This window comes from Diabrotica undecimpunctata, chromosome 1 (genome assembly GCF_040954645.1).
Source record: "Diabrotica undecimpunctata isolate CICGRU chromosome 1, icDiaUnde3, whole genome shotgun sequence".
NCBI lineage: Eukaryota > Metazoa > Arthropoda > Insecta > Coleoptera > Chrysomelidae > Diabrotica > Diabrotica undecimpunctata.
Genome location: NC_092803.1, coordinates 19,725,051 through 19,748,992, shown reverse-complemented (window position 1 = coordinate 19,748,992; position 23,942 = coordinate 19,725,051). Strand labels below are relative to the sequence as shown.

At 32.4% G+C, this 23,942-nt stretch overlaps 1 protein-coding gene across 1 annotated transcript in view; it reads left to right on the top strand.

Moving 5' to 3' along the window:
• The window catches only part of LOC140437961 (homeobox protein unc-42), an 80,618-nt gene that overhangs the window by 54,528 nt on the left and 2,148 nt on the right, over positions 1-23,942 (top strand). Inside the window, exon 4 of the mRNA XM_072527721.1 lies at positions 13,003-13,099. Coding sequence (XP_072383822.1) covers positions 13,003-13,099 — 97 coding nt within the window. The remainder of the gene's footprint in view (positions 1-13,002; positions 13,100-23,942) is intronic.

The window sequence follows — 23,942 nt, the reverse complement described above, 5'->3', positions numbered from 1 at the left end:
AAATATATAAATATATATATATATATATATATATATATATATATATATATATATGTATGTACAGCTCAATACAATAGTACAGCTAGAGGCCCTTGGCTTGGAATTTTTCCTTTTTTTTGCTCCATTTTATTGTATCCATGGCCGCAGTTCTCCAATTTCGCTTCTAGCCCCTTTTGTCGTGGTCGTCCTCTTTTCTTCTATCTATCTATCCTCTCAGCAGTGAGTCCTTTACCTACCTTCCATCTGCCATTCTTGCAAGATGGCCTAACCATCAAAGTCTTTTTGTCCTGACGATCTGGCTAATATCTGGTTTCCCGTACAGATCTCTGCATTTGTTCGTCTCCTTCAAAAGTCTTCATAGTCTTTTACTTCTCCAAGTATCTTTCTTAAAACACTCCGTTCCCAGATTTTCAGCATTTTTTCTTGATTTTTGTTTATAACCCATGTTTTGCTTTCGTACAGGCCCATGGGTTGGATCACTGTTCGGTATAGTCCCAATTTTGCCCCTCTAAGTGATGTTTTTTGCGCTTAATAGTTTGTGTAGAATTTCGACCGTCTTTCTTCCTCTCGAAATCTGCTTCTAAATGTTTTGGTTTTCTTTCCCTTCATTTTTGTTAGGGTTACTCCTAGATACTTAAACTCCGTCACCTTTTTGACGCATTAATCTTTACTCTCGTTGTTTGCGGTAGTCTTCAATTGTGTGTTCTCATATGTGGTTGCCCCATTTCCATATACTTTCTTTTTTGTTCATTAATAATCAGTCCATACTGTTAAGCCGTAGCTTAGTCTCAGCAGTTCCTATTTAGTTATTGCCGTAACCTAGCTTCTGTTGTCATAAATCATACCTTTCATTCGTATTCCACTCTGTCTCATTATTGCCTACAGCAACAAATTAAAGAGTATTGTGAAGAGCGGATCTCCCTACTTTAGTCCCCTTCTTACTTCAATTTTTCCCGTTAGGCTTCCTTCTATCCTTACTCTATTGTCGATCTTCATTAGGTCATTTTTACTAGTCTGATCATCTTTTCTGGAATTCAAAGTACTTTTAGGGCACGGTACATACGCCTTCTTATCATAGAATCGTAAGCTCAATCAAGCCTAGACTTGAAGTCTAAAAAAGAAGGTTTACAATGAACTTTTGGCGTAAAATGGTATATATTTATTAAAAAATTTAAATTATCAAAAAAAAAGTTTCAGAACAATTTTAGTCCTAACGAACCATTATCAGTGAAAACCAAGAAATAAGTGTTTCCACATTAAAAAATTAATGTAAAAAGTTAAAATGTTGCGAAATGTCGAAATGTCCTTCGTCTAAGGACTAGCAACCCCAGTAAATTCTAACGTTGCCAAGTGATCAATTCCTTCTGTAACTTAAATGTCATAGTTTTTAATTATCAAAGATTTTTTTATTTTCTTTGATGGTCCAGGCTGCGATTCATGATCTAATTCAGTATCGAATGTGAATGTTTGCGAAAGAAAGGAAGTTGAAATTAGCGTCATTGTGGGTTTGATTGGTATCCAAATTTTTCTATGATTTTTCCAGCCCCAATCTTCAGGATCGCAGTGTTTTCTGGTGATAAACTCTAACAATGTGAAAACGAGCTGAACCTTGTGTTGACGCATGCGATGATACTTTAAACGTAATTTTGGTCACTGTCTTAGCGATTCGTTTGTATCTCATGCTGTTAGAGAATAATTTTTATCCACCATATAAAGAGACGAAAAAACGTTAGCCAACAACAGTAGACAACGATGGCTAGGCTTTCTTATTGAGAAATAATGCTATACCGCTAGCTAACTCAGGATGTTTCTGTAAAATTTTGATGAATATAAGTTGGCCGATCTTGTAAGCTACTAATGTGTCGCATTCTGAAAAAGCACGGTGAAACAACAATGACGTCGCCATATATACAACTTGAAGCACTGGACTGCTCCTTTCCTAATGTCGTGAGCAAGACAAGAATGTCAACGTCCTTTTTTACGACAGTCACAGAATCATAAGCTTGTAATGAAGCAAGCGCAGAACGGATGATGACTGTAGCTGCATCAGATTCAGCCTGGTCGATACTAAAACCCACTTCTCATAGAGCAGTTTTCAGAAAGTCTATTAAGATTGTTTTGTTCTTTTCATTACCAAGAAATTTATCTTGGAATAATATTGGTACGGTGCTTTTATTAAACTTTATCTATGTCCATTGGAGCTTTTTCGTGCGACGCAACCGCATGAATAATAAATAAATAATAACATATGAATGTTAAGAACATAATAATTTGATTATTTGAAATAATATGAATAAATAAATAAATTTCTATAAAATAGAAAATAAGGTCTAATGATTCGTTTTTATCGCATTCTTACGTGATTCTCACGAATAATCAAAAATTAATGAAAATATACAAATTTGTAGTGAAAATTATTTTATGAAAAACCTTCTATGATATTATTTTGATGTCATTTTATTGTAAAATTACCAGAAAAAAGGCCCAAAAGAAAATTTGTTCCAAAATTTTTAGTTATTTTTGTTTGTCGCTACAATTAAATTTTTTAGACGATTCTTATCGAAGTAAATACTTTATCCTTATTGGTAATTTTTCGAAAAATTCTTCCTTTTCGAGTAATTTGCAATTTTTTGTTGAAAATATGCCTTAATTAGTGATTTTTTCTAAAAAACTACTAAATGAATTGCAATTCTACAAAAAGCTTTATAATCATTAAAGTTTATCATATAAGTAAGAATATTTTGACAAGGATAAGTGATTTATCATATATAGCGATAGATTGCTCGAAATGCTTATTCCAAATATTTGGTTCCATGTTTTGAATACGATAGAATCCATTTATCCTTGTTAAGATATTCTTACTTATATGAGAAGGTCTAATTATTATAAAGCTTTTTGTAGAATTCTAATTCATTTAGATTTTCAGAAAAAAAATCCCAAAAATCGTTAATTAAGGCATTTTTTAACAAAAAATTGCAAATAACTCGAAAAGGATAATAAAGAACAATTTCTGGCCCACTTGGAAAAACAAAAAAAAATGCATATGAACTTGAAAAAATATACAAGATCAAATAAAACAAGGTTTGGAGCGGTAGAAATGCAAACAAAATAGTCGGTTTATGTTCTACTTATAGGGATAAACCGCTCGCCTATTATACTTATTCTCACAATACATCAAAAAAGTTAAACTGCGTCCTCTAAGAAATGCATGCCAAGACATAAAAAATGTAACATTTCAATTAACTCTAGATATACCTTCTTGATATTTTCAAACGCTTTACCGAAGATTGCTTTAGAGTACGAATAATATAGACAACATACAGGCCTGACGTATTTGTACTTCTCTATTAATAATTGTTTGTTTTGACAGGTTGTTATCATTTCTGAGCCTTACGTTTTCATTGTCTAACCTCATACATATTTTTTTCCATTCTGTGGTTGACTTTGTCAAAGGCCTTATCCAAATCAAAAAAAAAATCCGGTTATGAAATATTTTGAAAACGTGACTCATTAGACTCAATCTAAAATCGTTGCAATTGCGAGGATTTACTTTTTTAGTAAGAGGAATGAACATTGATTCCAGCCTTTTGTAAAATCTCCCTCGTTTCATAAATTAGAATGAATACAGCTGTTAACAGATTTAGATTGTCATTTTCAATTAATTTCAGTATTTCTGGATATATATCATCAGGACATGTGCTTTTGTTTGTTGTAACTCATTTGATTGCATATTCTACCTCAGTTCGTAGAATTTTGAGACCGTCTTCGCAGGATTCTGGTAGATTCGTGCCAACCCTGGTATCTTCAAAAAGTTTATTTGTTATGGACTGACGTAGCAAGGATCTCGTGAATTATTTTTCCTTGTTTATTACTCTGCTTGACAATGTTTGCAAAAAAAAACAACATGATGAAACATTTTTGTTTGAATTGAATTTAAAAGTCTGTTACTATTTTACTGTTTTATCTGTTTTATATTTTCTCTATAAGAACTATTTACTTCTTACTTTTAATATTGCACGGTGTAACATTGGCTGACGAGTTTCTGGCAATAATCCAAAACAGTTACAAATTGGTGGAATTGACTACAACGTTAAATATTCATCACACCAAGATTAGCGGCCTGTCGAACCTCAAATACATGCTAATTGCACGTCTCAACTTGCCCTTGAAATGGATCCATATCCACTTCGGAACACATATCCATACATATACATAGAGAAATGTAGATGGTCGGGACACGGTGTCCCAGGTAAATGAATTAGGTGAGGTCAAACAGATTGAACGATTAGTTTACCTAAGACCGCATTTCCTGAGTGGTTACCGACGGACGACGGACGCCTCAGTCGGTTAGCTTGGACGCTTCGCCGTCGGGCGCCGAGCGTCGGGACCGCGATGCGACGGACGGAGAAGAAAACCGGCGGTGGATGCTAATGATGGGTGTCTCGGATAGATTTCGTCGTATATCATGATTATTCTCATAATAAGAATAGCTTTGACAGAGATTATTGCTGGATAAATAATTTATAAGGCAGTATTAGAAATAGTGACATGAATTATTATGATCTCTTTTATAAGCAGAAGCATTAAGAGGGGTGCTAAAGATCAAATAGGTTCGCATAAGTACACTTATGCTGAAAATATAAAGAAGTCAACAATAAACCCTTATCTGTAAAAATTAAAAACTTTATTTAAAAAAACTGATTTGATAAGAAAATTCGTACAAATTGTACGAATGTCTTCGACAACTTTTTCAAGAATGGATAAACACAAGCGAAATCCCTACGGAATGGAAGATATCATACCTCAGCACTATACATAAAAAGGGTGATAAAAATAATTGTGAAAATTACCGAGGAATAGCTGTAACCGGATCTATGAGTCGAATATATGGAAAGGTGTTAAAGAACCGAATCGAGAGAGAATACTTAGATTATGAAGCAGAAGAACAAGCAGGATTTCCTACGGGTCGATCCACTATTGACCACATTTTCTCCTTAACCCAGATAATAGAAAAAAAGATGGCAAGGAATCAAGAGATTAATATGTTGTTCGTCGACGTACGGAAAGCCTACGACAGCGTTCCACTGAAGAAGCTGTGGCAATCAATGGAAAGCACGAATATTAATATAAAATTAATAAAAGCCGTCAAATGGCTATACAACCGACCAATAACAAAGATAAAAGCAGGGACACAAATAACAACAGGATTTATAACATCAAAAGGATTAAAGCAAGGATGTTGCTTGTCTCCCACTTTATTTAAAATATACCTCGAAAGTGCTTTAAAAAGATGGAAACAAAACCGAATACCTGTGCATTGGAGCAGAACAAAAAGATCTCATATTAGACGATAACACTACGATAAAGCACTGCTGTGACTACAAATACCTAGGTATCACTATTTCACAAGATGGAACATTAGACAAAGCCATAAGAGAGATAAATATGTCAGGGAGAAAAGCCATCACAATGTTTAACACCATTTTATGGGACCAATCCATCAGCAAAGAAAATTAAAAGAGGATATATGAGACTATAGTAAAAAGTATCACTTTATACAGCTGTGAGGTATGGCCACTGAAAGAAAGAACACTGTCAACGCTGAAAGCGACGGAAATGGATTTTTGGAGAAGAGCCGCAGGAAGATCTAGAAGAGAAAGGATTACCAACGAACGCATTAGAGAAATAATGGGAATCAAACGAACAATCACAAATGACCTAACAACAAAACAACTAATCTGGTTCGGACACATACAAAGAATGGACGAACAATGAATGCCAAAAGAAATACTAAAGTGGCAACCAGAAGGAAAGAGAACACGAGGTAGACCGAGAACAAATTGGAGCGAAGGAATAAATAAAGAACTGAGAGAGAGGGCCATAGAAGAAGATCTATGGAACAACCGGTCTAAGTGGCGATTGGAAGTCGGAAAACGGCGGAGAACGTTATACACCGACAAATAGTAGTAGTAGTATTTAAAAAAAACTGCAGGGATTAACGGCAAAAACAATTACGAACCAACGGTTTACTTAACTGCATTTTAACGATAGAATATTAAAGTAAATAAACAGTAATAATATCCTATCATAAGTAAAACTTAAAGTGAGTAATCTTACGAACTGTGGGAAGAACCGCAAGTCTTTCCGGTCAAAAGTTTAAATGAGTACAAGTGGACAATGATCAACGAATTTGGTGGCGCTGAACCTCAGCTCAGATTCGCTATGCCCATTAATATTTTATCTAATAATGGAAAGTCTTGCTTTACGCCCTGACTAATAGGAATGTCTCTAGTTAATTTGTTTTCAGTTTTAATGTTTATCGCCATATTTTTGTAAAGCTGTTGTACTGCTTTTATATATTTTTTTGTTTATTCCTTGTTTTTCCATAGTACTTTTTTCCACTCAAGTGGTAAGTCATGCCATTTATAGAATAAGATGAAAAAATACGCTAGTAATTTCCTTAATACTTGTAGGCTGTGTTTAAGTAATTCGTTCGGTATACCTTGTGGTCAGTATGTTTTTCGATTTTTTATAGTTCTTATTGCATCTTCGACTTCTTCTTCTTCTTCTTTCTAATTTATAAATAGGCAAAATGCCTGTTTTACTTCGGTTTTTAGCCTAAATTGACGTTGTCTGACCATCTTTTCCTCGATCGTCCCAATGATCTTCTTCCATTTGGCGATTTGTCTCTTGCTATTCGTACTATTCTATTTTCTGTCATTCTTTCGATGTGTTGATTTCATTCCACTTTTCTTCTTTTGGTCCACGCGTTTATTTCCTCTATACCACATCTCGCTCGTATTTCCTCACTTCTTACTCTGTCTCTTAGAGTTTGGTTTGTTATTTTTCGTAAGACTTTCATTTCTGTTGTTTCCAGTAGTCTTTGTGTTTTCGCAGTATCTGCTCTTGTTTCCGCTGTGTACGTCATTATCGGTCTTATTGTTGATTTATATATCCTGGTTTTCGTTTCCGTTGTGAGGTATTTGTTTCTCCAGATTGTGCTGTTGAGACATCCTTCTGCTCTGTTTGCCATGTTCACTTGTTTTTGTACTTCTTCTTCCACTTTTCCGTAGCTTGACAGTTTTATTCCCAAGTATAGTTTCCATCACTTGTTATATTATTTTGTTATTTACGACTAGTTTACATCTTCTCGGTTCCGCTGATATCATTATAGCTTTAGTTTTCTCTGTTGAGATCTCCATGTTGTATATGAGCGCTGTATCTTCGAATTCTTTAATTATTCTTTGTAGGTCATCTTCATTTTCGGATGTTATTATGGCGTCGTCGGCGTAGCATATTATCCTTATTTTCTTTTCTCCCATTCTATATCCTCTTCTTTTTTTAACTTTCTTTGTGATTTCATCCATTATCAGATTAAATATTAATGGGCTCTGCGAATCTCCTTGTCTAATGCCAGTTTCATATTTGATAGGTTGCGATAGTTTTCCTTTACATCTTACCATAGCTATGTTATCTTTATATATATATATATATATATATATATATATATATATATATATTATATATATATATATATATATATATATATATATATATATATATATATATATATTCTCAATGGTTTTTACTAAATCCAGTGATATTCCCTTTTCATATAATAAATGTATCGCGTCCCGAATTCTCACCCTATCAAACGCTTTTTTCAAATCTATCGGACACATATGCTGGTTTGTTGTATTCCAGCGACTTTTATTTTATTCCGAAATCCTTGCTGTTCCTCTTGCAGAGATATTAGTTCGTTTATTTTTGTCTCTATTATTCGAATCTCCTTGTCTAATGCCAGTTTCATATTTGATAGGTTGCGATAGTTTTCCTTTACATCTTACCATAGCTATGTTATCTTTATATATATATATATATATATATATATATATATATATATATATATATATATATATATATATATATATATATTCTCAATGGTTTTTACTAAATCCAGTGATATTCCCTTTTCATATAATAAATGTATCGCGTCCCGAATTCTCACCCTATCAAACGCTTTTTTCAAATCTATCGGACACATATGCTGGTTTGTTGTATTCCAGCGACTTTTATTTTATTCCGAAATCCTTGCTGTTCCTCTTGCAGAGATATTAGTTCGTTTATTTTTGTCTCTATTATTCTTGTTGTCAATTTGAGTCTTGTATTTAATAGATTTATTGCTCGATAATTATTGTGGTCTTTCTTATCTCCTTTTTTTGAAGAACATCACCATGGTCGCTCTCCTCCATTCATCTGGTATTCTGTTCGTGGTGATTATTTTATTAATAAGAAGTTGCAGTTGTTGTACAAGATGATCACCTTCATATTTTAAGAGGTCATTTGGTATTTGATCTTCTTCTGGTGACTTTCTGTTTTTTAATTTGTTTATTCCTTCTTTCTGATCGTTTTGGGAGATTACGGTCTTTTCCTCACTTATTATATTTGCCGTTTCTGGTAAAGGTTTTTCGTTTTGTTTTTTAAACATTTATCTTCGACTTCCTGTACTATTATTTCATCATATTCATCGTATTCCACTTCATATATTGTTTTAAATGTTGTTGGTGAATTGCAGTCTTGTTTCAGTCAGAAGTTCTGAGTAATGTTCGATCCAAGATCTTTCTTCTACTCGTTTCTTCTCTGTTTATGCTCAGGATTTTACCTTTTTCCCTGCTTCTCTTGATTTTGTTAACTATATATTTGTTGAGCTCTTTACATTTAATTTGCCAGTAGGTATTTGCTTTAGTTACTAGATTTTTTCTTTTCTATTTGATATTGAATAACTTCATCTGTAATCTGGGTCATACGTTTGCAGCCAATTTTGTTATGCTTGTTTCTTGTTGTGTACTGCATTCTCGATTTCATATGTCTACCATAATTGAGTATACTTTTTTTCCTTGCCGGGGAATGTGCCAGAAAACTTCAGAAGCTGCTTTATTGATTGTGTTTATTATGTCTTTTCTGAGCTGAGGAGTAAATCAGGTTTGTTAATTCTTCGCTGAGCTGTAACTTATATAAAAATAATATTGAGTGGTTATACAGTGATATCACTATTGTATTTAGGTGGATTCGTCTCCAGTGGTGTTATTTGTGCTGGTTGGTTGTCATTTAGGTGTAATGGTCGCAGTCGATACTGTAGGTAACATTTTGTTCTTACACTGTGGTTATTTCCGTACTCCGGTCCTCTTGATATTCTTGTATGTATGTTTTTTGTTTTGCTATAACATAATCTATAATTGGCTTGGTGTGTCTCGTTTGTAGGACCCAGGTATATTTTAGAGAGTGCTGTTCGTAGAATTTGATTAACTGTTCCCATTTTAATTTGTTTTATCGTCTTTTCCTACGACTTAATTATCCAAGCATCAAAAACTCTCAGTAGCACAATTTATTTCTATTGGCATTTCCATGTATTAGACACTCTAATAATTCTCTCATTGATTAGCTTCCACCTTTTCAGGTTTCCTGTTAACTCCTTTTTATCAATATTGATATCTTCGCTTGTGTTCTCCTGGCATTCTCTACTCCGCTATAAATATGTTTAAATCCTCCCATATCTTCGAATAGAGCAAGTGAATAGAACAAACAGAGCTGTAGTTTACCTGAATAAAACAATATGAAGAAATAAAAATATCCGGAAAGAAATAAAAGGCAGAATTTACAAAACAGTCATCTTAGAAAAACCGATGGTAAGACACTATGGAACAGTGCTAGAAGTACTGATGACATAGATGCTAGGTGGAGAACATCAAGCACTGGGTAAAACATATGAGAGTAGAATGGAGCGATCATATAAGCCGAATGACAACAAATAGAGTAGTAAAGATGGCAAGAAACGGTTCCCCAATAGGAAGACGATCAGTAGGAAAACCACGAAAACGATGGAATGACAACTTACTAAAGGCACATTGAAAAACAGACTTAGTCATGTCTACATAAAAAGAAGAAGAAAAAGGAAAAGAAGAATTCCTAGAGAATGAAGTAAAATTAAGATACATGGTTATAAAGAACGTTTGGCATCAGTAAGACGAGTAAGGTCGAGAAACAAAAGTAATAATTTTAATAATACTAAAAGAAATGGGATATGGGAACATTAATCATTTCTAGACATCTATAAAATGACAAAAATTGGAAGATTTCAAACGGGCAAAACTAGATCAGTAATATTAAAACTTACCACGAGTAGAACAAAAATATGAAATGTCAAAACAGTTAAAGGAACTTAAGCATCAAAACATTTGGAGAAATGAAGGTTACACATACAAAGGAAATCCAAGAAAAGAAAAAAAATGATAATACACTACCTAATTAAAGCAATGGAGCAGTTGCTTACGCTATAAATTGAGCAAAGCATATTAATAAGAAGAAAAAACTAAGACGAGAAGAGCACAGAGCAAACTTAGTGTACAACTATTGAATTTAATCTAAGTAAATCTGACCACACCCACAGTAACATTTCAATAGAGAGCAGAAAATACAATACGAGAAAATAGCAGTAGACATGAGATATCCTAATATTGAAGATACATTTTACAACAAGCAACTATCTATCAAATATATTCATCGTAATATTAGAATAACATAGTGAAAAATATTGAATTGTAACATCATTATGTTTACCAGAGATGTTTAAATAATTGACGAAAATCAACGATCGCAGACGAATCATTTTTCATTACCATATTAATCATATACTGATATTAATGTGGATTATCTATCAAGTACCAAACCAAGAAATTACCTTAAAGTGCTTCTAAATGTTAACGCTTTTTACTCTGTATATACTCTGACTTTTCTCTGACTATACATTCACCAATACAAAATCAAATCATAAACTTGCAGTTGTAGAAGCATGTATCAGTGATCACCGAATTCAAATATTATGCAGTCAAACCCAGTCCAATCAATCTGAATGCTATTGTACGGTTAATAGGCTAAACAAAGACATATTTAAGTGTGGGTTACTTCAATTACCAGACAAAATCTAGGACGAACACAACATTTATTTGATTTTGATGAAATAATTAGACCGTTCCAAAGAAACCTCGTACCAGTTAAACCAAAAAAATCGTTTTCGAAAAAACAGTCTTCCCTGTCTTAATGTTGACAATACACATAATGTTGATAAAATTAGTACAAAAAAGAAACTATCACTACAAACGGTCTAAGATAGTAACTATTTACTTTAACTTTATAAAACATCTCAGAAAATACTCACAGAAATCATTGAACAGAGAAAAAGAGAATTTTATCAAATGGAGATAACAGATAAACAACGTTTGGCCATACGCGACGGTTGATGTGTGTAGGCTTGTTGACCGACAAAAAAGTTGTACCCGACGGTTGGGCCGACCGATTTGGTTGTACAATCGCGACATCTCGGCAGCTGACTTCCCTACCCACCACCAGTCGAGTCGGAACGTGACAACTTTTTTTGTCGGCCATTAAGCCTACACATACCAACCGTCGGGCCCAACGTTGTCAGTCACGACAGTTGGTTGGTCTTGTCGGGACGTGTGTAGGGGGTTTGAGAATTTACGTTTTTGGGAGGTTACTCAAATACACGCAAAAGAATAATAATTTTTATAAATAATATTTGCAAAATTAACAAATCCATATCCTCGTCAGACCCGAGCTTATGCAAAATTAACCAAAGAGTTATTTTATTAAGTTCTGATCTGAATGGCTTCCAAATCTATTATCGAAACAATTTTTACCAAGTTTTTTTTCTTAAATATAAAAAAAATATGTACATATATGTGACCGTTGGGTTCATACAACACTATATTAACATGCGTACATTTTACTCGTAATTGTATTAGAGGTAATAAAAAAGAAACATTTTTCACTAAATAGTGTTTATTCTAGAAAAAGTAATACAAAAAAGATTCTACAGCGTCTAAATAGGTAGATTTATTTCGAATGAAATTTCAAAAAACATTTTCAAATATGGCATTAAAACCTAATGTACACATCTGTGAACAAATTTTTTTGATGACTGATAACTTTGCTGAAAGCAAAATTTAAATAAAACTATACAATCTATCTTGTAAATTAATCCTTAAAAAACGATATCACCAGACTTATTTTTTTCGATGACTAACTTTACAAGAAATTTAATAAGATTTACCTCGTGAAGTATCTATTTTCTAAACATCCTCAAAACACAAACTTTGCAGTTCAACTAATATTTTTTACTACTCTGTCTTATTACTTCAGTAGCAATTTCAGTGAAAAATTTTTAAATTATTGTAGGTATAAAAGTAAACAAAATGTGTACGCCTTCTTTTAGAACAAAACCGGTCTATTAATGGGTGTGATTACCAGTATTGATCAACTAATGACAAATGTAGAATTATGTGTAGGCGGAAACAGGTGTGTGTGTGTGTTAGGCCTGTGTACCTAACAAAAAAGTATTTGATTAGTTGATGGGTTAGTTGGATTTCTTATTGGAAAGTTTTTAGTCCAATACAAACGATTTATGTTTTTGAAATCTAAGTAGAAAGAACCAGTTATTTGAATATATCTATTAGATGCTGTTAATGAGTTTTAGTCATATTTTGATAACAGATGAAAACGTGCTTTTATTATTATAGTGTATGTCACGAGTTTTTAAAAAATAACTACCTAGATATTAAACTTCTAGCGGGCGCTTGTCGTAAATTTGTTGTGTTTAATGTTTAATTAATTGAACACTGTTGTTTTTTTTAAATTCTTTATATATATATATATATATATATATATATATATATATATATATATATATATATATATATATATATATATATATATGTATATATGTATATATGTATATATATATATATATATATATATATATATATATATATATATTCGATTCTGTACAGATATTACTAGGGATTATAGCTCATAAACCGAAAAATTTGGGGGTACAAGGTATTAGAGTTACACCGAGAAAAAGGTGAACAATAAATGTTACCTAAGTGAGGTTATTTGATAATACATAGGTATAACTCATTTTTTCAGATGGGCACTACATCGTACCCGGGAATGGCACAATCTTTCTCAATGTCCCATGGTACAAACATGAGTACGGTAGCTGGAATGAGGCAGGACGCAATGAGTAAGTACAAAATTGATATAAATATTTGGAAATTAATAAAAATTAGGTGTAGAATATTTGGATTTGTACAATCATCTACAATTCTATTAAAGATTGTAGCTTGGTGACAAACTTCGATTCGTTTAGTTTTATTTTTTCAAAATATAGGTACTTGGAGAAGTCCAAAGTTACAACAATACAAAGATATATTAGTTATTAGTGGAATGTACAAAAACATATGCAGTATGATACAATTATATGGAATAAATTCGTTATTTTAGAAACATACTACTTTAAGAAAATATCTTAGAATACGTCAATTTAAATTTTTGAATGGCTATCAATTAGTATATACAGGGTGAGTTTTTATTGCGACATCAGTCCATAATTCCCTCATGGAATAGAATATTCAAAAAACTTATTGAGAAAAAATGTAGGCAATGATATTCTCCATACTTAAAAAATATGTGGCATTCTACAGGGTGATTAATAACTACGTAGTATAGCAAACATACAATTTTTTAAATGCTACATATTTTTTCAAATTTGTATTCTTCTCATAATTTTTGTTCTTATAGTATTAGGTTTTGCATTACTTTACACAGTATATAACAAGTTATGACCATTTTTATTTCGAAACCCCTATGAAATCAACACTATGTATATAAAGAAGTAATGCATAAACAATTATTTATTTTATATAATAAAGTAAACAATATATTGTAGTTTTTAATTTAAGTTTAATTGAAATTATTGACAAAAATTTGTATACAGGGTGAACTAAAAAAAAATTACGATTTTCTCAATTTTTTTAAATGGGTCACCATATATTTTATTTTTTAGAAATATTGCATTTATGATACTCTTTCATTTTTATATAGCATTCCATATACCTAAACTCATTACTTTCCGAGATATTTTTAGTTTTTTTCAAATTTCGGAAACATATTCATTTTTTGTAAGTAGAAATAAGTATTGAGTATTGAGTGATAATATAACAAAATTATTTTTATTCAATAAGCAACTAACAAAAAATATAATCTATAACAATATGCAATGAATGTATCAATAAATGTGATATTATGGAAATATCATATTTCCTTAATGAAATACAAGATTCCTAAAATTCCTACAAGATAATCTGTTTTGTATAATAATATAACAAGATTATTTTTATTCAATAAATAACTCACACAAAACAGAAAGCAAAATAATATACAATTGATGTAACAATTTTTAGATTGTTAGATCAACGGTATTCGAAGCCATGAATTTTTAATAAAACATTCCTAACTGCCGATTGTGAAGCGCAGTTATTAATAAGTAAAAGGCCATTTGTGTCAGTTACAAAGGTAAAATAGTAGTCTTTGAAAAAATGACAGTTTTTATATCCTACATATCATATACCCATGATATTATGATTAAGAAGATAAGATATTGCGCATAAGTCGTGACGTAATTGGAGACTTGCACGTTCGTAATGTCAGTTTTTTGTATGTGTCAATAAATAATCTTTATTAAATAGTTTGGAGATATCTTTTTGTGTACGATTATTGTAATTATTAAACCTTTATTTAATATTATTATTTTGCTAATTAAATAATTTCATCACAGAATGCATAAAAATCCCATTTAACTTTAACAAGAATTCAAATCTGATCTCTAATGACGGCATGCGCGAACACGACCGATTTTGTGCTACGGGAAGATCCTATCTTGTTAGTCATAGTATCATGCATATACCTTTTTAATCGGTCTGTGTGTAAAGGTGGATTTTCACAGGTCCGACATCCGACGGTACGATGATACGATATAAATTTCAGCGAATTTCATTGGTTAAAAAATGACGGGTGTTTTTTTCGTACGAAATTAAAAGTCATCGGAAGAAGTTAAAAATATTTTAACTTTTGCACGAAAATCGGATGAATTTTGACATTGTTGACATTCTAACTTGAACCTTAACCTTACTTTTGTGGAGTGTTTATGTTTACTATTTGAAATATATTTAAAATGGAACAAAGACCTAATTATTATATAAATGCAATGAATAAAGTGTTGCTTTTGGGTCTTCTATACTATGTGAGGCAAAAACGACGAGAACGTAGCTCAATATAATATATAATATATATTATATCAAACAAAACAGCTAACATTTATTGACAGTTAATTGAAATAAATGTTAATCTATGTATTAATAATATAATAGTCTCCCGTTTTATACCGCTGTCGCGGCTTTGGGAGTATAGCAGGGTAGTCTGCTATATCTAGGGCCTACGGTATACAAGGAAGGTAACATGGCCAGTGCTACGCTTCTAATCTATGTATTAATCCATCCAATAATCTGACACATGATACATTATATATGACATATATGTCAAAAAATTTCGGATACGACAATCAAATATATTCGTACAAAAAATTTCGTATTTTGTGTCATCGGATCTGTGAAAATCCAACGTTAGGCGTTTGTAAACGTAAGCGAGAGCGCCCAGCAAACTGGCGTGGCAAGTGGCAAGTAGCACGCGTCTATCATGTTACTTAAAATGTAACCAATGCAAATGAATGATTAGAATGAATGACGTCACTGTCATTTTGGTGTGCGCTGAATCATTCGTTTTCATTGGTTACATTTTAAGTAACATGCTAGACGCGTGCTACTTGCTACGTACCACTTGCCACGCCAGTTTGGTGGGCGCTTTCCCTAAGAGCTTTTGAAAAATTAACGTCAACATGACATTAGTCATACTTCGGCGGCAAAAATCCTTCGTAAACATAAACTGAACCATAAAAAATAATGACGGTATTAGATTTTTGTTTCGATACAGGGCAGCGGCAAGCCGCTTATACGTATTTCGACCTCTTTAGGTCTCATCAGAACGGTATATGCCACTGCTCAGAATCGAAACAAAATCTATCCCGTCGTAGGTCAATAATTATCGAAATAACTATTTACAGACGTAACAACGCCATCTGTAATAAACTGAACCCTTACCGCATACAGTTAAATCAAGAATTTGCAGTCGATGGTTATTAACGCAGATTAGCTTTTTGTCAATGGTCTCAGCAACAAGTGTAAAGAGACCAATTTTTTTTCAATTAAGTGTTTTTTGGAGATAAGGCTACATTTCACAAAAATGGAACTATGAATCGGCATAATTTTCATTACTATGCATCAAGCAATCCCTATTTTGTTAATACTCATAGTCAAACTAGGTGGTCTATAAATGTTTGGGGTGGTATTGTTGGCGATTATGTAATTGACCCATTTTTTTTTGACGGCCGTGTGAATGGTGCCATATATCTGGATTTTCTAAATAATCATTTACCAATACTACTGCAAAATGTACGGTTTAATATTCGACAACGAATATGGTTTTTACATGACGGTGCTCCAGTTCACCACACTGCTCCTATTCGCAATCATCTAAATAATAACTTTCCTGTAAGGTGGATAAGCAGAGGAGCACCAACTGTTTGGCCACCGCAATCACCGGAATTCTCCATAATTTATTGTTTCATATGGGACTATATAAAAGACCTTGTATACAAGAAGCCTACAACAACGCCAGATGATATGAAAAATAGAATAAGAGAAGTTTTTAATAAAATTGACGACTTACAAATGTTAAGAAATGTGGCTAGGTCATGTGAATTTGAATATCGGTTACAAACTTGTATAGAAGTTAAAAGTGGACATTTTGAACATTTACTTTAGAGTAAAAAACTGACAGTAGAAAACGAACAATTAAAAAAAGAAAATCAGGATATAAGAAAAGAGAATTCAGAAATAAGGAGAGAGTTACAAGAAATGAAAAAAGCAGTCGAAATAATCGAAAAAAATAAAAGAAAAAACAACATTGTAATGAATGGTCTAAAAATGGATACAAATGAACCAAGCAGCCTAAAAGAAAGAATAAAAGGACTTTTTAATAAACATCTTCAAATTGATATTACACCTACAACAGTAAAAAAAAATAGGCGAGAATACATGCGTAATAGAACTAAGAAATGAAGAGGAAAAACACGAGATTATGGCAAAAAAATATAAACTAAAAAACGTCGTAGGAGAGAAAGTATTCATCAATGATGACTTGACTGGAGAAGAGAAAGAAAAGCAGAAACACCTAAGAAATTTTGCAAAAAACGAAAAAGAGAAAGGCAAAGACGTCAAAATGGGTTACAACAAGGTGTTAGTAAACCAAGAAGAATGGAGATGGAACAAAATAAAAAAGGAACTGGAAAAACATCCAAAAAACTAGAAAACTACACCCACAAGAGGAATATTAATAACGACCCAAGCAACGGAAAGGATCTGACAATGACGACCAGGGCGACGAATAGAAATAACGATAGGAAAAAGCACGATGCAAAGGTAAACAAGGATGAAAATAGAAAGAAGATGAAAGATATACCGCAGAAAAAAGGAGAGATAAAATTGGGAACATGGAACGTAAAAAGCATCAATGGAAAAGAGGTAGAACTTGTAGAAGGAATGATCAGACAAAAAATAGAAATATTAGGAATAACGGAAACGAAAATGAAAGGAAGAGGTTTTAAGAAGATACACAAAGGATATTGGTTATTTTGGGTAGGAGCTGATGCAAAGGAGAGAGCAAAAGAAGGCGTAGGGATAATAATTGCACCGAATAGATTACAATACGTTATAAAAGAAACATATGTTAACCAGAGAATATTATCGCTGAAAATGAAACTGATAGACGAGGAAATATGGACAATAATAACAGCCTACGGAGTAAATGAAGATGCAAAAAAGGAAGAGAAGGATAAATTTTTCGAAGAGCTCGAAATGCAAATTGACAATGGGGAAGAAAATATAATTGTAATGGGAGATCTAAACGGCAGAGTCGGATAGAATAACAATGGAATTGAGGAATGCATGGGAAAAGGAGGAGAAGAAATACTAAACAAAAATGGTAAAAGAATAATAGAAATATGTATGGAGAATAAACTTGTTATAACAAATACAAAATTTAAACATAAAAAAGTACAAAAATACACGAGAGTACAAGAAAGTAGAAATGAAAAATCAATCATAGATTTCTTTTTGGTAAGTAGCAACAAATGGAAAAGAGTACAAGACACGAAAGTGAAAAGAGGCTCAGAGATTGGCAGTGATCATTATCTAGTAATAATGAGAATGAGAACAGCACAAGAAAAGGAAGAAAAGAGGAGAAAGGTAGTAAATGAAAAAATAAAAAGCTACAAATTAAAAGAAGAAAGATATAAGAAGATATTCCAAGAAAAATTAGACAATATTTTGAAAGGTAGGGCAAAAACTGCAAGTATAGATGAAAAGTGGGAAAATCTCAAGACCAGCTTAATCATAGCTGCTGAGGAAACTTGCGGGAAGACAAAAATAGCAAATAATAGCATGAGGAGAACTGAATGGTGGACGGACGAAATACGAAGGAAAGTAAAGAACAAAAAATACAAATGGAAGAGATATCTAAGTACAAAGCGCCCTGAAGATTATGAGGCATATAAAGAAAGCCAAGAGAAGAATGAGAAAACTAACATTAGGATACTGGCAAATGAAACAGACTCAACTATCAGAGCTTCTATTTGCAGACGACATGGTCTGGATAGCAAAAAACAGAGAAGACCTACAGAACAACCTTGAAATTCTAGAAGAAGAACTGTCAAACATAAATATGAAAATAAATACAGAGAAAACAAAAACAATGATAATTTCAAATAAGAGAAAGACATACGCAATACAATTAAACAAAAAACAACTAGAACAGGTTAAATACCTAGGAGCAATAATTGAATCAGACGGTAAACAAGACATGGAAATAAATGAGAGAATGGGACGAACAGGAAGCTTATTTAACACTATGAAAACAACATTTTTGGGGAAAAAAGAAATACCGGAGAAGGTTAAAACGGCAGTCGTTAAATCAGTAGTTAGACCTACAATCATGTATAATAGCGAGTCATGGACATTGACTGGGAGACAAAAATCTCGAGTCAATGCTCTGGAAATGAGGTTCCTGAGAAAAATAGCAAACAGAAAGAGGAAAGACAAAATACGAAACGAAACAATCAGACAAAACCTAAAACTAGAACCAATAAACGAAAAAATAGTAGAGGGGCAACTAAGATGATTCGGGCACGTGTGTAGAATGTCGAATGAAAGATTAACAAAACGAGTGTTTGAAACGAGAATGCAAGGGAAAAACAAACGAGGAAGACCAAGAGTTAGGTGGGTAGACGAAATCAGAAAAGAAGTTGAGAAGAAAGGATTGACATGGGAAAGTGTACGAAATCTAACACAAGACCGGATAGCATGGAGACAACAGTGCAAAACTTAACCCCACCAGCCTTACACCTAACGGTAGAAAGGCTTAGGACTAAGTAAGTAAGTAAGTACTTTAGAGTAATTCTAAATAAGTTTTTTGGATATCTTGTACCACAATGGAACACCTTGTATGTGTTGAACATTAGGTGATCAGTGTTGGCGTAATGGCGTAATCGATGATTTTTATAATACAAACCGAGGTCACGGGATAAAAAGTCTCCTAATTGTCTTTCCAACGATTTCGAATGTTTCATTCATTTATTTTTAAAGGATTAACCAAAATTATGTACTTAGTTAAGTAAAATCAAATTACAATAAATACTCACTGATCTAAATTACACTAAGGATCGCCACTGCGAATAAAACAAAGTCGTGTTTTTTGCTGGTTCCGAAAAAGAAATAACAATGCTACATTATAATCTGAAATTAATTATTGTAGAGTTATTTTCACACAAATATTTAAATCATGTTAACTATTTAAAAAACTCGAACTCTAAATGGCAATAAATCATTTCTGATAATTATCTGCCTCCCGATATGAATTTGATTTTTCTTTATACATTACTACTTTGCCACAATCTTATTTTAAGACAGCCTTGGGGCATTTTTAATAAAATACCCTCGATTTCATCAGTAACGTCAGGAATCAATTAAGCATTTGAGATCTGGGATTTTCCTATATAAGGAAAAGCATCTGATTGGGAAAATGAATGACGTTACTTGGTGCTATGACCAAAATTTCATCTTAGAAACGGAAATAGAACGTCTTCGCAGGCGTTCCTCATAATCTTAACGGAAAATTAAGGAAACTACCCCATTTCCGGCGAGTAAAAATGTTCATCTTTATAAGACTTTTATTTAAAGAGTTTCTTTTTATAGCTTTATATAACGGGAAAGGTGTTGTGTAACATTGCTCAGTTAATTTATCTAATAAATATCAATATCGGAATCTATTATTCTTTACTACCATTAATGAATCCAATAATTCAGAATTCATGTTTTAATAAGCAATAGAAAGCAAAAATTTTTACTCTTCGTGTAGAATATTTATTTTGAATCACTTCTTATCATATTTGCGTGAATTTTCTTTATTATAACAAGCAATAGAATTAATGATAATTATGATGCTTAACGAAAAAGGTATAGTAGAACAAGAGAAAAGTGGCTGTCATCTGCGCGTAGATAGAAAAAAAAGTTTTATGAGAGATAGAATAGGCTTGAGTGATCCGAATGTGCTCTGGTCGGAACTTTAGTTGTGATGTGTATATTACGAAAACTCGCTCTCCCACTCTCTCTCTCTCGCTCTATCTTCAGTCTTGTCTCCCAGGAGGGAGTATAGTGGTTATCTTGATGTCGTGTATTGTCCATCTCTAAAGATCTCTATCTCTAATCATTTTTGATTACTGTTCTCATAACCTATCCACAGTATTTTAATTGTTGGAGCCGTTTGGAGGGTTTTATTATTTGTTTCCAATGTTTCGTAGAATTCCTCCACTTTAATGTAGTCTTCTGTGCTGTTTGGCGCATAAACTTGTATGAAATTGAGTTAAAGTGGTTTGCCTTCCAGTTTAAGGACAATTATTCTATCGCACACAGCTTTGAATTCAACGACAGCTTTTTGTAATCTCAGTGAGAGCAGAATGGCAGCACCTCTATAGTTCTGGATCTCACCGCCAGAGAAGTAAACATAATTGCCATTATGTGTTCTAAAATACCCTGTCTTAATCATAACTTGCCAGCTCTTTTCAATAATTGACAGCTTACCTCTGATTGTGTTTAGCCCTTATATCTTCCATGTACTGACATTAATTAAGTTTTAATTTTGGTAGAACAGTAGCTGAATTTTAATACGATGCCTGATTACTAAAATTCGCGTGTTTGGTGACCAATTTCGCAAGCCTTGACCCGGACTCAAGGTAGAGCCGATCGTCAACCGGACTGCGTGACAACATTCGAGTCATTAGGATACCACTTATAACTTTCTTAGGAATGATAATGCACCTACTGCATCGCAGTATCACAACCACTCTGCTGATACAGCTCAGCTTGTGAAAATCCAATGTTAAGCCGGTCTAGGTTTATTTCCCATACGCCTTATCTTGGTACTGCCGATCGCTGCAGCTCTTCATCGGGAATATTTAACGACTTACCGGCCGACGTATAGAAAGGGAAGAATATATGAGAATTAGATGGTGTACAGGATTGGGACCTGTTTTCTTCTATCAGGGCAGCTTAGGAGAGAAGCAGTAGCTGGCATAGGAGCTAGGTTTCCAAGCTCTTAAGTAGTCTGTCCTTTACTGTAAACTGTAAAAGGATACTATCCGCCATCCATAGGCTGATTTTAAATTATAATTGGATCAAAAACTTCAAGTACATCATAAAAAATTATATTTCTCTTATCTTTGACCAAAAGGTATCTTCGATTGAAACGACTTTTTCGCATTTTTTTTTCATTCTTCAACAGGAAATTTATTAAAATACTCATCCATAATGTGATTTAATTTGCTGACATTTCTTACGCCAAACGAAATTTTTAAGTGCAACCCAAACCAGTTCAATCGGATTTAGTTCCGGATGGTAGGGTGGAAGTCGCAATACTTTATGTCCAAAACTTTTAATAATATGGTCAATTGAATATTTAACAAAACGAGGCTTATGTAGGCTTTTTAGATATAGAAGTTGGGTGTTTATTCTATTGTTTATTGTGGTAGGGTATATTTTCTAATACTATAACTCTCTTTAGAAGTAAATTTATGAGAAGTTTATCCGTAAGCCACTTCTGGTAATTTTCAAAGTTCATGTCGTCGTGATAATCACCGGATTTAGATTGAAATTTCCACCTCAAATACGAATCCATTTTCATTACCAGCAGCAACAATAATTAAGCTTTGTCCTTAAAAAACTGGCTTCCCTAGACCGCTACAACTGTTATCACTCCGATTGTATTCATTTCCGCGATACGAATACAAGTACGTCTCTTATGTGAAAACTATCGTTCGGTTTTCCGTGTCTAATGTGTTTGATATTTTTGATTTTTTTCTAATCAAATGCTGTATTATGAATCTCTTTTCGGAGAGTTTCTCTGAATTTCAGTGTAACCCATTTCTTTTAAAAACTTTGTATGTAATGGGTTAACTATCGGAAGCATTTTTTCTGTCAAATTAAAATTTATAATAGGCCAACGTAAAAATCCTTCGTCAAATTGATCCATTTTTAGTACGGGTACTCTTTTTTTTTAAATATATATATATATATATATATATATATATATATATATATATATATAAGTAAACATTAAATATTGGGTTTGTAGCAATAAAAAATGAAACGTGTACTCTTTTAAATTTTTATTCCAAGCTTTCGGACATTGGTTATATCCTTCATCAGGGAGAAACTTAATGAGGTTGTATCATCGATGATGTATTGTAATGTTGATAAAATTTATCACAGTCTCTCATCTTTTTTCAATATACAAAACCTATTTTTATGTTTAAAATTTAAAAATTACTGTACATCCACAACACTTAATTATTCTAAACACATATATGACATTATTATTGTTAATTTTACTCTATCGTCATTGGTTTTTGTCAAAACAATCCAGTGGTTTTTATTCTTGGTTTTTCAAAAATCTTCTAGAAGTTCATATAAAAATGCAAGCATTTTCATATAAAAATGCTTGCACGTCATTTAAGATTTACGACGTCAGAACCCCACAGTGTTGCCAAAACATCAGAATAGTTAGTAAGTGAGGAATTTTTAAAATGTCAACCTTTTGTCAAACTATTATATTAACAGTAAATACACTTAGTTTTAAGACTACCGCAATACACTAAAATACATAAAAAAAACATTTTAATACTAAATTATATATTCTACATTTTAAACTTACCTCTTTTAGGGCTTTAATAGTAAAAACGTCCTGCCATTATTTCTTGTTCAAAATAATCTATCTTACCTATATGAAAGCTTATCAGCTTTCTACATACTATTTATTTGTTTTTGCATAGCACAATCACAATACATAACAATAATTAGTTTTTAAAGCTATTAGTCTAAATTTAATATGTATTATATTTTGATCAAATTGTGTAAGAAACCGAAACATAAACAAAATTCCTACTCTAAAAAAGCGGCAACTCTTTATACACTTTTGCCACCCGCTGAACTGTCAATAAAATTTGAAGTATTCCCGTATCAGTTGCGTAAAATTGTCTAATCTATTTAATTAAAATTATTATTTTGTGGAATATTAGACTTAAAAGAGTTATTTTATAAAATTTATATTATTAATAATAACAAATGTTTTTGGTTATTTAATCAATATAATTCTAAAATTTCCAATATAATGATGATTACATTTTTCTGATTATTACACCATGTTGACGACTATGAAAGATCGGGCAGTTCCGTATGGGTTTCGTATTATTAGCTGTGTTAGGAAAATTTGAACTCTAAGGTTGATATTCTGGAAATTTTAAATACAAGTGACGTCACTTTGTATAAATCGTGACGTGCAAGTGTTTTACTTTGAAAAATGGT